The sequence below is a fragment of the Pyxicephalus adspersus genome, chromosome Z, assembly GCF_032062135.1.
Source record: "Pyxicephalus adspersus chromosome Z, UCB_Pads_2.0, whole genome shotgun sequence".
NCBI classification, from domain to species: Eukaryota; Metazoa; Chordata; class Amphibia; order Anura; family Pyxicephalidae; genus Pyxicephalus; species Pyxicephalus adspersus.
In genome coordinates this window covers 75,763,510-75,778,050 of record NC_092871.1, presented here as the reverse complement: position 1 = coordinate 75,778,050, position 14,541 = coordinate 75,763,510, and the positions used below count along the sequence as shown (strand labels likewise).

General features: G+C 36.4%; 1 protein-coding gene across 4 annotated transcripts in view; it reads left to right on the top strand.

The window, feature by feature from the left end:
- The window catches only part of PBX3 (PBX homeobox 3), a 160,266-nt gene that overhangs the window by 126,867 nt on the left and 18,858 nt on the right, over positions 1-14,541 (top strand). For 3 of the 4 annotated variants that reach the window (XM_072429929.1, XM_072429928.1, XM_072429927.1), the window contains 2 exons: positions 5,219-5,460; positions 10,341-10,531. In XM_072429929.1, coding sequence (XP_072286030.1) covers positions 5,219-5,460; positions 10,341-10,531 — 433 coding nt within the window. Of the gene's footprint in view, positions 1-3,584; positions 4,174-5,218; positions 5,461-10,340; positions 10,532-14,541 lie in introns of those variants that run through there. The other variant, XM_072429926.1, reaches the window with a different exon arrangement.

Below are 14,541 nucleotides of genomic sequence, written 5' to 3'. Positions count from 1 at the left end.
CTGCCAGCAGAGCATTCTGGGATTTGTAGTATTAATGGTGGATGAACTGTCTACTCGCAGCCCAGTTCTATTATTGGTATTTTCTCAATTACATAAATAAATTCACTGGTACTTCTTATATCTTGACACATTTTGTTTTTGCTGGAAAAAAATTCAGAATATAGCATTTTAGCAGAAAATTGTATGTCAGATTGACATGTTCTCTATCCATATATACCATGTATTTATATTTTTGTGCATTTCCCAGCTGCCAATGTAGTTTGCATAAAACGGAACATCATTTTCTAGAAAATTCTGCTTGCATAATAAAAGCTGAGAGCATAGATGAACAGACAAATCATGGTCCTTTAAGGTATTTCAGCACACTAGCAAAGCTGCTGCCTTAGTCGACAAACTAGATGAACTGATGTTTGCTGTGGCCAACTGAGTCTATAGAGCCATGGTAAAAGTCAAAGCTACTACCTTATAACATGTCTAAATCTTGGATGCATGAAAGCACCTTCACTGGAAGACAGAAGAGATCCAAGAAGAAAGGAAGTATTTCAGATATCTTCGTTAAATTTTATGAATGTGAAGAATGACTCATATGCTAGTTTTCTTGCCTTATAGCACAAGGTTCCCAAATCAGATATCGGCCAGGATAATATGTGCATGGAGCAATTATGTTCCCCTCAGATTTGCCCCATATACTTCCACATACTTGTAGGTTCATTGCCTCCCACTCCTAAAAAACAACAATAATGCTCCTTAGACCATGTTAGAGACAAATGACTTAGATTGTGAGCTTTTCTGAGGGACACCTAGAGAAGTAGCTATGGACTCTGTAAAGTTTGGCAGAATTTGTCTGCACAATATAAATGCATAATTATTAATAATGTACAGACAGTATTGGTCTGCTTTAGTCCTTGAGGGCTTGGATGCAGCCGAGTCTGCCCTAAAGATAGCTGCACCACTAACATTTTTGCATAAACATCAAATAAATAAGTAGAGATGCAAACCTAAGCAAAATACATCCTGCAGGTTTTAAGCACTGCTCAGTGCAGTGCAAATGATTGTGGTTCTCAGAGCATCAGGGAGCATATTTAGTCGATTTGGCTAGCTTCTTTTTGCCAGACAGAGCGTGCCCTGCTTGTGCACCTTAGCTCCCAGGTGAGCACATTGATTGCATTGTGCAATATTACTCTTCCGAAGAGAAGTAAGTATGCGGTCCAGACCCCGCAGGGCGCTAATCTGTTTATTTATAATTCAAAAGCATTGCCCATATATTAATGAAGCCTTAATGAGCTGCTGAAAAAGCCTGAGATTATTAAATTTAACCATACCCTGCAATCAGGAGGCACCCGGAGTGGACATTTTAATGCACCATTACAAGAGTGGGAGCGGTATTACTGAGAGGTTAATATTTGGGCTGACCTCGACTTTTATTATTTGGTCTCGAAATTATGTCTCCAGTTCAATCCTTTTTATCTATTAAACAGAGGCTTGAGACAGGTGTTTGCCGCAGAAATATTCTTAATTAGAATTTGCTGAAAGATACCTAGCAATGGAGAGAAAATACAGATCTGTGGCAATTCTAGTGTGTCCAGTGTAAAATGCATATCTTGTAAATTATTCTAGTAATGACATGCAACTAATAGAAGTAAATATAAACTTGTTCCTGGATAAATATTCTCAGCCTTTTTTATGCTGTAGGGTATAAAAAAGATGGGATAGTATGAGGTTGGATTTACTAAATGTCTTTAGTTTATGAGGTGCCTTAAAAATATTAAAATGCTATACTGTGCCATTATTATCAATTAATATAAATCATTTTTTTTAAATAAATTTATGCACAAAAATATACAAGTGCAGCTATTTCTGAGGTTTTCATTTCATTATGCTATACAATTATACATTGTGTAGTCTCCTGTCTCTTGTCCAGAGATGGTTTCCAATAATAGGGGCTCTTCCTTAAGCAGCTGCTGTGGCACAATTTTCAAACAAACAAAAGTATGATCTACTTTGATAAAAACAAAATTATTTCACTAATGGCATGTCACTATAGAAACATCTAATTTCTTGGGAAAATGTAATTCCCCATTAATCACTAACTACAAAAAAGTGCTAAAGTATAGAGCCTGTGAGAGGCCTAGCTGTCTTCCCTAGGCTATAAGAAAACATATTTGTAAATCAACAATGATCAGTCAGCTAGTCAGATACATTTATATAGTATAATATAGTAACGCTACACCTGTGCAAATATAGCATTGTTAAAACAACAATATGAACTAGTAGCTATCTAAAAAGTAACCTATTACAGATAGTGACAAACAGCTCTACCAGATAGCATATTCTGTAAATGCTTAATAAATGTTTTTTGAAAAAAACCCAATAAAAGAATTATATTTTTGCATTGGGTTATATTTGTATATGCGTGTCTGACCCTCTACATTAGAATCCTGTGCAGATTTTATTTCTTTATTAAAACTGATTTAAAAAGGCTAATTGTTTTAGGACATCACTATTATTCTGTCCTATTAACATTTTAATGGAAATGTTGATTTGAGAGGTTTTGAATGATTGTTGTTTATCTAATAGTCATGTTTTAGATGACCAGGGGATTTTTCCTATATTGACTGCATCTTTTATCACCAAGTATCTATAGATCTAAAATTCCTGGTAAAGTTATGTTACTCTTATGTTATTGAGCTATGAAAATCTTCAGTGTAGTTTAGATAGAATGCATGAGTAAAAAAGTTGGCTTGACATAAATATTAAAGTTTGTACATGTATGTGTATGTACATCATGTACAGAAGATTGGATGCAAGACCAGTCACCCTGCACAATTGGGGCAATAGAAGTGGCTGCCCTTTATTACAGGAAGCTGTTGCACAAAGGCAAAGTTTTATGCTGGAGTATGGCACAGATCTGTAAGTAATACACAAAGCAAACCAAGATTCAATGCACTTGCAAGTGGTGGTCTTAAGTAGTGAATCTCCAGAAAAGCTTAGTGCGCAGGTTAGTGGTGCAGAGCTTGTAAAGCTGATACTACAACTGTTCTCACCCTCAATATAGTATGCAGCTATATAAGAAGAGCTAGGTCTGTACAATAGGTATATAAATGTTTAATTGAGTCTTTGCATTTTTTTTTTTTGTGGCAAAAAATGGCCAACTGGGAAAATACATTTTGAAAACCTGACATTTGAATACAGTAGGTAAAAGTTAAAACAGCAAAATGTTTTTATTTTTTCCTGTTTTTTTTTTTCTTTCCTGGTGTTTAATGAGCCCATAAAAACCCCATAGGTGAAAAGTCATTTGAAGAAAAATCTTAGCTCCAAATACCTTTATTCTATTTACTGGTTACAAGTAAAGCCCAAACTATTTTTTTTGCATTATTTTGCACTCATCTCGCTTACACAAAACTTAACCTGGAGGTACTTAGCAAGGTGTTGATTCCTCAGGTTAGTACATCCAGAACCAGGTTCCCTTGTTTATCAATTAGCCAGAAACCTAATGCCTACTTTTCCCGAAAGCATTGCTATGGTAAGGGTCCCTAATCCAAAACCTGTCAGGTCTGACAAACAGGTATCCTGAAGGTAAGTCCACACTTTAGGTGATGTTGTTGTGCCTTTGCTGCTTCCTAATGCCATAAACTGCTCCCTATTGGAATTGGTAGCCTCTCCCTGCAGCAACCCCATAGGGAATTAATAGGTGAGGCAGTAAGTGGTACTAGTTCTTACTCCCGCCAGCTGGTAAATTTGCAGCTGCTGGTTCTTTAAAAACCAGCTCTACCATGCAAATGTTCAAGCAGCTGGCAAAGGGGAATAGCAGGATTATAGAGGCAGGTCTGAATCTTCCCTAAATCTTTCGCAAAGTTGCAGCACATCCCTCTAAATAGTTTTCTTCTTGCTGTTTTCCTTTAGGAACCTTTATCTTTCACTTTTTTTCTCTCAAAACACTTTAGTAATCTACCCAAACTTCCCCTACCATAGAAACAAAAAATGAAATTTTAGACAATTGTCAGTAAAGCTGTTGCCCAGAGTTAGATTTTTCTTTCCTGACCCAGTGACATCCCTGAATTTTTCTCGCACTAACAGTCCTGTTTGACACAAGAAGGACAACAGAGATGCTTCATTTGCACAATGGTGATGCAGAAAGCAGTAAAGATCTGCCAGAGGTTCTTCTCCTTGACAGTAAGCCAAAAAAGATACACTATGCATAATTTAAGGTATTGAGAGGTCTAACAGAAGTACACACAGGGTTGAGAAGCTATCGGTATGAACAATATTATGGAGAAGCCAAGAGAGTTTATAACAGAACAATAGAGAGGGGGAAGGGGTTTTGATTAATGAGTGACTTTTAAATGGGGAGAGACCATTTTGGAAGATTTATTATTCACTATAGTTAGTGGTTTTATTTAGTCACAGTATGTAGTCACAGTAGGAGCCTAAGAAAGTATTTACATATAGCAATTGTTACTTGTGATTATATAAAGCCTATGAAAGAAGTTTGTTATGCTTGTTGGGTTGATGGACAATGTGGTGTGATAGACTAGGCTTTAAACTAAATAAAGAAGGTAATACTTACTAAAAAAGCTTTCCAGAAGAAAGCTGTTTAGAAATTCCTTTAGCTATTGCAGATTATTTTAATTGAGAGCAATCGTACCAATGATTCTGACTGAAGTAGCCAAAATATAAATTAACAGATCCTTATAGAATATTCTTTCTGCATTTTTTTATTTCAAGGCTGTAAAATACTTTGAAGGGGAGACTTTTTCCATCATACATAATCATAGGTGACTTCAGCTTTCTTCAGATTGCACCTTTTTGCATTACTTGATTTTATCTTAAAGTTTTCAATGTAAAATCAACATTTATGTAAAAGAAGTTTAAATCATGGCAATGTATTCTTTTAGTATTAAAGAACAGTGGTTCTGTACTTCAAATTTCTTATACTCCCAGTCTAAGTTCTTAATCTTCAGGCTTCTCAGTTGAGCTACTTTTACCAGCTGAATCTAATTTACCTGACATCTGACTATCTTGAGATGATAATAAACATGGAAATACAGAAAAAAATGTCTTAATTCCTAACATATACTCAATGGAAATAGCTACTTGAGAATGATGTGTTATGTTGGATATGATACAATATATGTTATTTATATAATCAATACAATGCTAACAAATGCATGCACCTCTTTGAATGGTATAAACTAATGCAATAATTTTTAATCCAAAGGTCTCAGCATTCGAGGTGCACAGGAAGAAGATCCCCCAGACCCACAACTCATGAGACTGGACAACATGTTGCTAGCTGAAGGTGTATCTGGACCTGAGAAGGGAGGTGGAGCCGCCGCCGCAGCTGCCGCCGCAGCTGCCTCAGGTGGATCTTCAGATAACTCAATTGAACATTCCGACTACAGAGCCAAACTGAGCCAAATAAGGCAGATTTACCACACAGAATTGGAAAAATATGAACAGGTGTGCTATGTTTTCTTTACTATAGTATGCACATGACAGATTTGAAGCAATGTTATCCTTCCTATTAGAAGATGTAATACAACAACCAAATTACAGTAGGACAAATAAATATGTCTGGCTAATCACAGAAAATGATAGGTAGTATCAGTAGTTTACTTTAGATAATTATGGACAATTGATTGCTATAGACAATGAATTATCAAATGAAAGTAGAATTCTCATTTAAAGGAAACAACAATAAAGAAATATATGTAATATGAGGAACAGTTAAAATGTATGAACAATTACAAAAAATGTAACTATGTACTGCAAGTATGTACCTATAGATTTTCATTGATTTACCTGTCCTATTTACACCTGTTTACTGTTTGATTGGGTAGCCAGGTGGCAATGGCATTAAATCTTGATCCATGTAATGTTATGCACTTGGGGGCTAACAACATGCATGCTTCATACTGTCTAGGGGAATACATTTGGGGGAGTCAGAAATGGAAAAGGATCTGGGGGTTCTGGTAGATCATAGACTTAATAACAGCATGCAATGCCAAGCTGCAATATCTAAAGCTAGTAAAGTACTTTCTTGTATTAAAAGAGGAATAGACTGCAGAGATGGAGACATAATCCTGCCCCTGTACAAAGCATTGGTCAGACCACATCTGGAATATGCAGTCAAGTTTTGGGCACCAGTTTACAAAAAGGACATTGTTGAATTGGGGAGAGTGCAGAGAAGGGCAACTAAACTAATAAAAGGAATGGAGGAGCTCAGCTATGAGGAGAGATTAGCTGAACTGAACCTATTCTCCCTTGAGAAGAGACGTATAAGGGGGGATATGATCACCCTGTATAAATATATAAATGGTCCATATAGAGAAATCTCTTCTTAACTTATCAAGAGGTCATTCTTTACCTCTGGAGGAAAAGAAGTTTAAGCTTCGGATAATGAAGGGATTCTTCACTGTAAGGTCTGTGAAAATGTGGAATCGGCTCCCTCAGGAAGTAGTTTCAACAACTACTATAGATTGCTTTAAGAAAAAGCTTTATGCTTTTCTGTTAGCACAGAACATAACAAGATTAAAGCTTTAAAGTAAAGATAACAGAGACTGTTGATCCAGGGAACATTCGAATGCCTCATGGGATAAGGATGGAATTTTTTTCCCCTGTTTGAGCAAATTGAACAAGGTTTTTTTTTTGCCTTTCTCTGGATAACTATGTTTATAGGGATTTTTATATGGATTATGTTTATTTCCCTAATGGTTGAACTTGATAGACTTTAGTTAGAAAGTTAGAAAATAATTTTACATTCACAGGAAAATAAAGCTTAATTTCTATCATGCAGCATAATGTAAATGCAATTTACAACAGATCTCAGGAGATAGAAATATTTTTTAAAAGGGTCTGAGCTTATATTTTTTGTCAAGACAAAAAAAATAAAAATCTAATGAGTCCACCCAAAATTCCCTACTTTATCTGTCTTTTTTATCATTCATTCTTATCCTAATACTTATCCTTATTATTTCAGTCCTTAAATGGGACTACTAGTAATTTTGTGAATATATTGTCTTTGTAACTTATTTACAGCCTTATTTTTCTCTACAGTGAACAGATTGTTATATGTAACTTTCAGTAAGAGCATGTACAAATGTTCTTTGTACATTATCTAAAACTGCTGTAATTTAAATGACACTTAGAGACCTGTCTTTCTAAAGCTGCACTCAAGTTGCTTTTTGCTGAAGGCAATACTATGGTAAGGGTCCCTTTGCCCCTGAACATCTGGGCCATGGAAGATTCTCAAAAGGGAACTCAATAGATGAAAATAGACTAGGATACAATTTAAATTTTAGGTATCCCTGCAATAGGGTTTTTAGTTTTAATAAGACGAGGGAGGAGAAAAAGCCCTGTGTATGTCCTAAATCAGTTTCAGTTAAAAATATGCAATTCAGAGAAATTGACTATTGGCAGTTCATTTTGCAACCTAAATGTGGCGAAATGCATCAGGTAGATATGCTGCGCGTAAGAACGCATCCATTACTTCGCATACACTGATCGCTTGACCACACTTTACTTCTCAGTAACATGAATGCAACAAAGTAGGTGATCATTGTCTAGAGCAGGGATCGGCAAACATCCAACCTGTAGGCCAGATACGGCCTAGCCGATAGTTTGTTCCGGTCAAACACCCCCTGGCCAATCCGGCATTGCTGGCCGGGTCTGCCAGGAGCGTTAGGAACTACCGGAGCTGGAGCCGTCGGAGCACCAGTGCCACCTTCTTGCTGTGGCTCCCCTATTTACCACGGGAAGGCCTGATACTTCCGCCACCGCGCCAAACAGGAAACGCTCTCCGAAGGTAAATCCCTCCTCTCCGCAATGGATACGGAGGAGAGGGATTTCACTTCAGGGGCTGTTCCCTGATGGGGGTTGGAGCCATTAGGGCGGGACTCTGAGTCCGGCCTAGCGTGCTCCCGCTCACCCCTGAAATGGCCTAGTGGCCATAAAAGTTTGCCGACCCCTGGTCTAGAGATATCTTATCGGATCTAACTGATTAAGGTCCAAATGAGTGTATACATGTATGAATAAGCATTGTTTAAACTGTATCAATTTATGATTGTTTGCAATACAAGGTTGAAATTTTGCCAAAAAAAACCCTTCTTGTCATTTTGTTTTTTTTTTTTTTTTAATTGTTGAATGCAGGGTTGGCAAATATCCCATTAAAGGGAACACTACTTTATAAAAAATTACACTCCACTGGTATTCCTTCTAGCATTGAACCTAAAGGTGTTCTTTTCTTACCTGGTGTATGGAAATCCCCCTCAAATGCACATTCACTCTGTGATGGTGATGGTTACTAACCACCACCCACCCCCTATACCTGGAAGTACTGGGTATCTTGTTTACCTTCTGAGAGTAAAGAGTATCAAGGGGGAAAGTAAGTATATTCTGGTGAAGATAATGGCATTAAAGTCAATTGTTTATTTGTTTTTATTGGTAAAAAATAGGTTTTTCTTTATTAGGTTGCAATTTAGTCAGCTTTTCATTTTAAAATTATATTCTTCTTTATTATGAGTTTGGAGTTATTCTTTCATAGTGAAGGCACACTGGTTATGTAGTTCTTCTGATCCCTGGGAAAGGAGTAAGTGTCTACTTGTAACCTGTTATCATGCTAATGAAATGCAGATATCATTGTATAATTCTTTCAAGTTAAGCTTTATTCTGTATATTTACATACTCGTTCATACAGACATGGGGGTGTACCACAAGATATGAAACCATTCAGTAATTTCATTATACAGCACTCTTTTTTCCCCACTGTTTAAGCACTCATAAATAAGAAGGTAACATACCATATTTAATGGGACGACAGCAAAAAATCACAGATTGCAGAAGTGCTTTCCTCTTTCTTGGGTGTACCCAGAATTTAATTACCTAAATGTAAATACTTAACGAATTTTACTTAGAGTAATGAGCTAGAGTGCATACCACGTAAATGAGATGTTCTAATTAATCTTGTATGAACTAGTGCTTTAAAGGGATGCCGGGTGAATCCCACAAACCCTGGACCTGTGCCAAATTGCTAATCAGCCTTTCAGTTCATACATGGCTTCCCTTAATAAGCTGCAATAATACGTGCAGCAAGCTTTGAGGAAATTAATCCATACTTATTTTCGGCTCCGCACACACTAAATGTTTTGATTACTAATTTCTGCTTTAGACAACATGTATGGTATACTGTAATTCTAAATGTTAATGTTCCAATGATTTTGAGTTTTTATATAACCATAAAATAATATTACAGTTTAAAACAATTTCAAACTACAGAAAGATAAAATATTAAGTATCTCTATACTTAAAACTAAACATTTTCAAAACTTTAAAAAAAACTCAATATAACCTGAACATAGCATAAGAAAATGCAAATGGCTATTGGTTGTTTACCCAGAAAGGGGGGTTCCAACCCAAAGCAAGGAGTTACGTGGCATTTCCCAGTCACAATTAAAATATCTAAAAACTTTATTATGCACACATCATTTTGATAATATATGTTACAGATAAATTATGGATATGCACAGCATTAAAAGTTGTGGTAATTATTCAGAGATATTCATTGAACAATCCCAACATGCTTTTTCAGGGGGAATATCAAAATCAGGAGATATCCTAGTAAAAAGGGAATATTTCAATAAATCTCATTGTCTTAATTATTCTTATGAATGAGATACATTTAAGGTTCTAAATCATGAAAACACGCAACACAAGGAATATACATTACATTTGTCTCTTTTTCTAAGAGGTATACATTTCGTTAATCTCCATTTCTATTTTAGTAACTTAAACTTTAGACATATCAACAGCAACTGGAAACTTCCCCATTAAAGTCAGCTGGACTGTCAGGATGTTACCTGCAGGATGTGGCGAGGATGTGGCCTGCATCAGCCAACCCACTTCCCATAGACCCAGGCTATCATGTACACCCACTGGGGTGCATTATAAAGCAGCCTGGACCACTGTACCTTTGGAGTGGTGCTTGCACATTATATAAACAATAAATGATATAAACAATAAACTAGAGGTATATATTTTTTGGGTCAGTTCACTATAAAATAATAACTAACAAAATCTGCTTTTTTTTATAAATATACTATTAATTCAAGGTCTGCTTTAAATAGGATAATTATCTTGGATCACAGCTAATTTCCTGCAAGGAGTTGTAATGGTAAACAGTAACATAGGTACTCCAACTCTAACTCTAACTTATCATTATAGTTTTATGTAGTTTTTATGGTTTTTATGTTTACCTAACGACATGGACTCTTATGATTAGAAACATAAAAATAAAGAATTAATTATGTTTGCTGTTGTTGAATATATTTTATTATTTGTTATAGGCTTGCAATGAATTCACAACCCATGTCATGAATCTCCTGAGAGAGCAGAGCCGTACACGTCCAATATCCCCCAAGGAGATTGAGAGAATGGTGGGCATTATCCACAGAAAGTTCAGTTCCATCCAAATGCAGCTGAAGCAAAGCACATGTGAAGCTGTCATGATCTTAAGGTCAAGATTTCTCGATGCCAGGTCAGTGTTAAAGTCAATTTTTATATATAGTTAGTGGTATATAGTTTATATCAAGTCAAAATAAAAAACAAATATTTGCAATACATCCCCATTTTCTCATGTTTTAAAAGTAATCAAGTACAAAAATACTATATGTAGGTAAAAGACTTATGGCAAATAAAGTTCTGGGGTTGTGCCTACATCTATAGGGGATGACCTCCCAGTAGCTCCCCTAATAAATTTTAGAATCTTTGTGATGATGTTACAGGGAGTAGCCAAAAAGCAAATGCTAGGAAATGCTTTAGGGGATGAGAAGGGGTTTGGGGTTAAATTAGTACCTATACAAATTATTTTACCTAAAGTAACTGAGGGCAAGCAAATATTTTTAAACAAAATACTGACTCTGAAGTACAGCAGGACAAATAAAACTGGAGTTCTCAAGTACCTGACGAACTGCAAACCCATGCATGCCACACAATCGTAGTTTCTCAACAGCTTGAATGCCTTGAGTGGTATGTGCCAGATTTACTTTCTAACCAGTATTTGTATTGTTCACACAAACAGTACCCAAACCCTTTTTACACCTCGACACAAACTGTGCAGGTTTATGCATGTAGATAATATACCAAAAAAACATAAAATGTGGATAGTAGATTATACTCTGTTGTCTTTTGCTTGTTGCTAATTAATTGTCGACTCTGATGAGCAACCTCCAGGTTTCAAAGAAAGGCTTTTTTTGTGGCAGTGTACAGGGATATAATATACATTTTTTTGCCCTGACCTGATGACTGATAGGCCTGATACAGTTCTTTAGTGAACCCTGTATGCAGTGACATCTGAGTTCCCAGTAAATTCCATGGGTCTATGACACAGAACGAGACCATAAACATAACCTTCTTGCTGCATTATGTAGCCCTTTTCAGGTCTGTGTACATGAGCTTATCCCCATATACAATTTAATGTGAATGCAAAAGCAGCCTATTTTAATTTAGAAAGAGGTCAAATGCAGATCATAAACGCTAATCAAATGAAGGAACTCAGTTTGAATTGAGACGTTTCTTGAAATGATTTTGAATGCAAGCTTATGTACCTGAATGAACCCTGCATCTAGATCATCAACATCTAGATAAGGCTTTAATTATTCTCATATTGTTACTCATAAACATACATAAAAATATGTATAAATAATATTTTTAGCTTAATTTGTTACAATCAATTAGTTTCAAGTAGTAAACAAAAGTATTCAGTAGTTTGCAGTTGTTCTAATGGTCTTAAGAATATGTCTAAACACTACTCTGTACCGCCAGTTAAATGGCTGTATATCAAAGAATGTCAACATTTTGGAACTGTATTTCAGGGTACTAACATCACCAACATGAAGCCAGACCTTGTTAAGCTTGCCAATAGGACAAACACCTAGATGTTAGATAAGCACATCTGTGATCACAAAAGTACCAAGTGTAAAGAAAACTAAGAGGTAGAAATGGAGCAATTTATCACTTAGAGTTCCATACTTGAATAAATACCATACAAAAATATCTGAAACTATTCCAGCTGTGTGAATTGCTTAAATTACCAAACAAAGCATAACCAAGGAACGTCTTGTGTTACTTGAAGTGAAGCATTAACTCTTTACTGAACATACTTTTATATTGGAGGGGATGATAATGCTGTAGGATAGGAATGTATATAGAAATGAGAACATAAGAGCAATAGGATCCTAGCCGCCTTAGGCAAGCAGTTTGCCGGATGCCTTATGGCACAGTTGCCCTGAGGCCTGCACATTTTAAGGCTTCCCTCTGGGAGGTTGTTTGAATCCCATAAAACATGTATAACAGCCTGAGTGTGAACCCATCTGTGCTGGGAACTCATTTCTGTGATGCTTGCATGGTTTCATGACTGAAAAAAAGATTGGAAAGCAAAACATTACAGAGCATACTAGAACCATATCAGTAAATAATTTTTAAAGTAAACGTTTTGGTTTTGTCCACTGTACTATTTATTACTGCCAATATTTGTTTAGCATATATATAATACTGGGTCTATCTGTGATATAATCACCTTTTCTTCCTGCTAGGCTATTTATTTTTTTAAATAGGATACAAATCAGCAGGATCACAATGCCTAATTTCAAGAGACAGTTTTATGCCATGTTTAGAATCTGTTAGTGAAAGTTTAACACACATACTTGGAGTAAACATTCACTTAAAAAGAAATACCTAATAACATGCAAGAAAATGTAAAAAAACATGATTTTTGCTTGCATATGATTGGATGGCAGTACTTCACATCATTCACTAATCTCAGGCTATTATGCCTTCCAGAGTGATAATTCACTTTGCTCTAATAACAGCCTAAATTCTTTAAGTAAATCAACCCTATTGCAGTTTAAGCTATGTACAGAAGTCAGATAAATATTGCCCAAGACAAACTGTCATTCTCATCTTAAGTGAGAATCTGACATGTACCCAGCATTGTTCAGAAATTCATCAGGATGGATCCATGAACGACGATCGGGAACAACCGCTTTTCAAATCAAGGGAGGAGAGCACTTGCCTTCCGCCCCCTCTTCACAGTGCATGTCCTGGGCGAGAATCGTATATGTGTACAATGGTCACCCAACATAGCTGGTCCATGAACAATGAAGTCAAAGGAAAGGAGCACAGTGTGGTGCTGCTTGCTCATTCTCCACCCTCCCCACGCCATAGAACAGAACAGGTGCTATGCGTACTATGCTCATTCGTTCATCTCTCTTCTTTCCTTTAATTTTCAAGCTTGACCCAATATGTCATTAATACAGTGGCTAAAACATATTGTCATGGCCACTGTCCCATGTTATGATTAATACTATGCTTATACATGATACACATTTGAAACAGCCCTAACTGTTTATTCAGGTTGGCATAATATAATAATAACTACCATAGAATTCTTAATCCTCACCCAGCTCTTTTAAAGGTTAAACTAGGCTGTTGACTTGAGTGTATATTTCATAATTTTGTTCATGAAGTTACACAATGGATGGAATTGATTTGTCAAATACTATGGAAACACAGCCAGTGTGACACACCATCAGTGTTGTTGTAGACGCATTACAAACTTACGAGTTAATGCACTCCCATCTTTCCATTCAACTGTATGAGAACCACTTTGCATATGCACATAGTTTTGTTTTTGTTGCTGGTAATTGCAGCACTGTTCCTGGAAGTTGCATCCTGCCTCTGGTCATGTAGTTGTTTTTCCTGCTCCAGTGGAAGGACCACACTACAACTGCAAATGAAAGGGCATTGTGTGCAAACATGTTAGCCTTTGGTGTGGGTTGCCTTACATTTAAAACCACGAGAAGTCCTCAGTGCCGTCCTGGAATTCTCCTTTGGAAGCACCGGGTGCCGCCATCTTCAGCCTCTTTCTTGCTTCTTCTGAGTACGTCACCTGATCTTGCACTGCACAGGCGCGAAATTGGGTGATATAGCCCGCTGTAAAGGGGAAAAAAAGCATGCCTGCCCTCACTGTGCATGTGTGAGATCGGCATCTCTTTCCCCTTAGTGTAGGAAAAGGCTAAAAGCCTCTCGGGATGCTTAATGTATGTATCATGGGAGGCTCTATGCTTCCATTCAATCTTGATTGCTGCGGCCTTTTAAAGAAGGGTGTTGCAGTTAAAAAAAAAATATATTTTTTACTTTACATAAAAGGGTTGTCTACCCTTTTATGTAAAGTAACAATTTTAGTTTCGATTTATTTGTCAAAATAAATGCTATTATAGCACCATGCATATTTTTACCAAACCAACCTAATTATATAATAATACAATTTTTATGTATTTATATAGTACTGAATTTGTTTGCAGCACTTTACAGAGACCAAAGTTCTGTCACTTAACTATCCTTTAGAGTGGCCCATGACCCTACCATAGTCTAGGGGGGAAACCATTTGAACTACCATTATTTTTTTCACATGTGGTGAATCATTTTTTTAAATACAATCACCTGCAAAATTCATATGTAGTAAATGATTGGTGAATGCCAGATTCA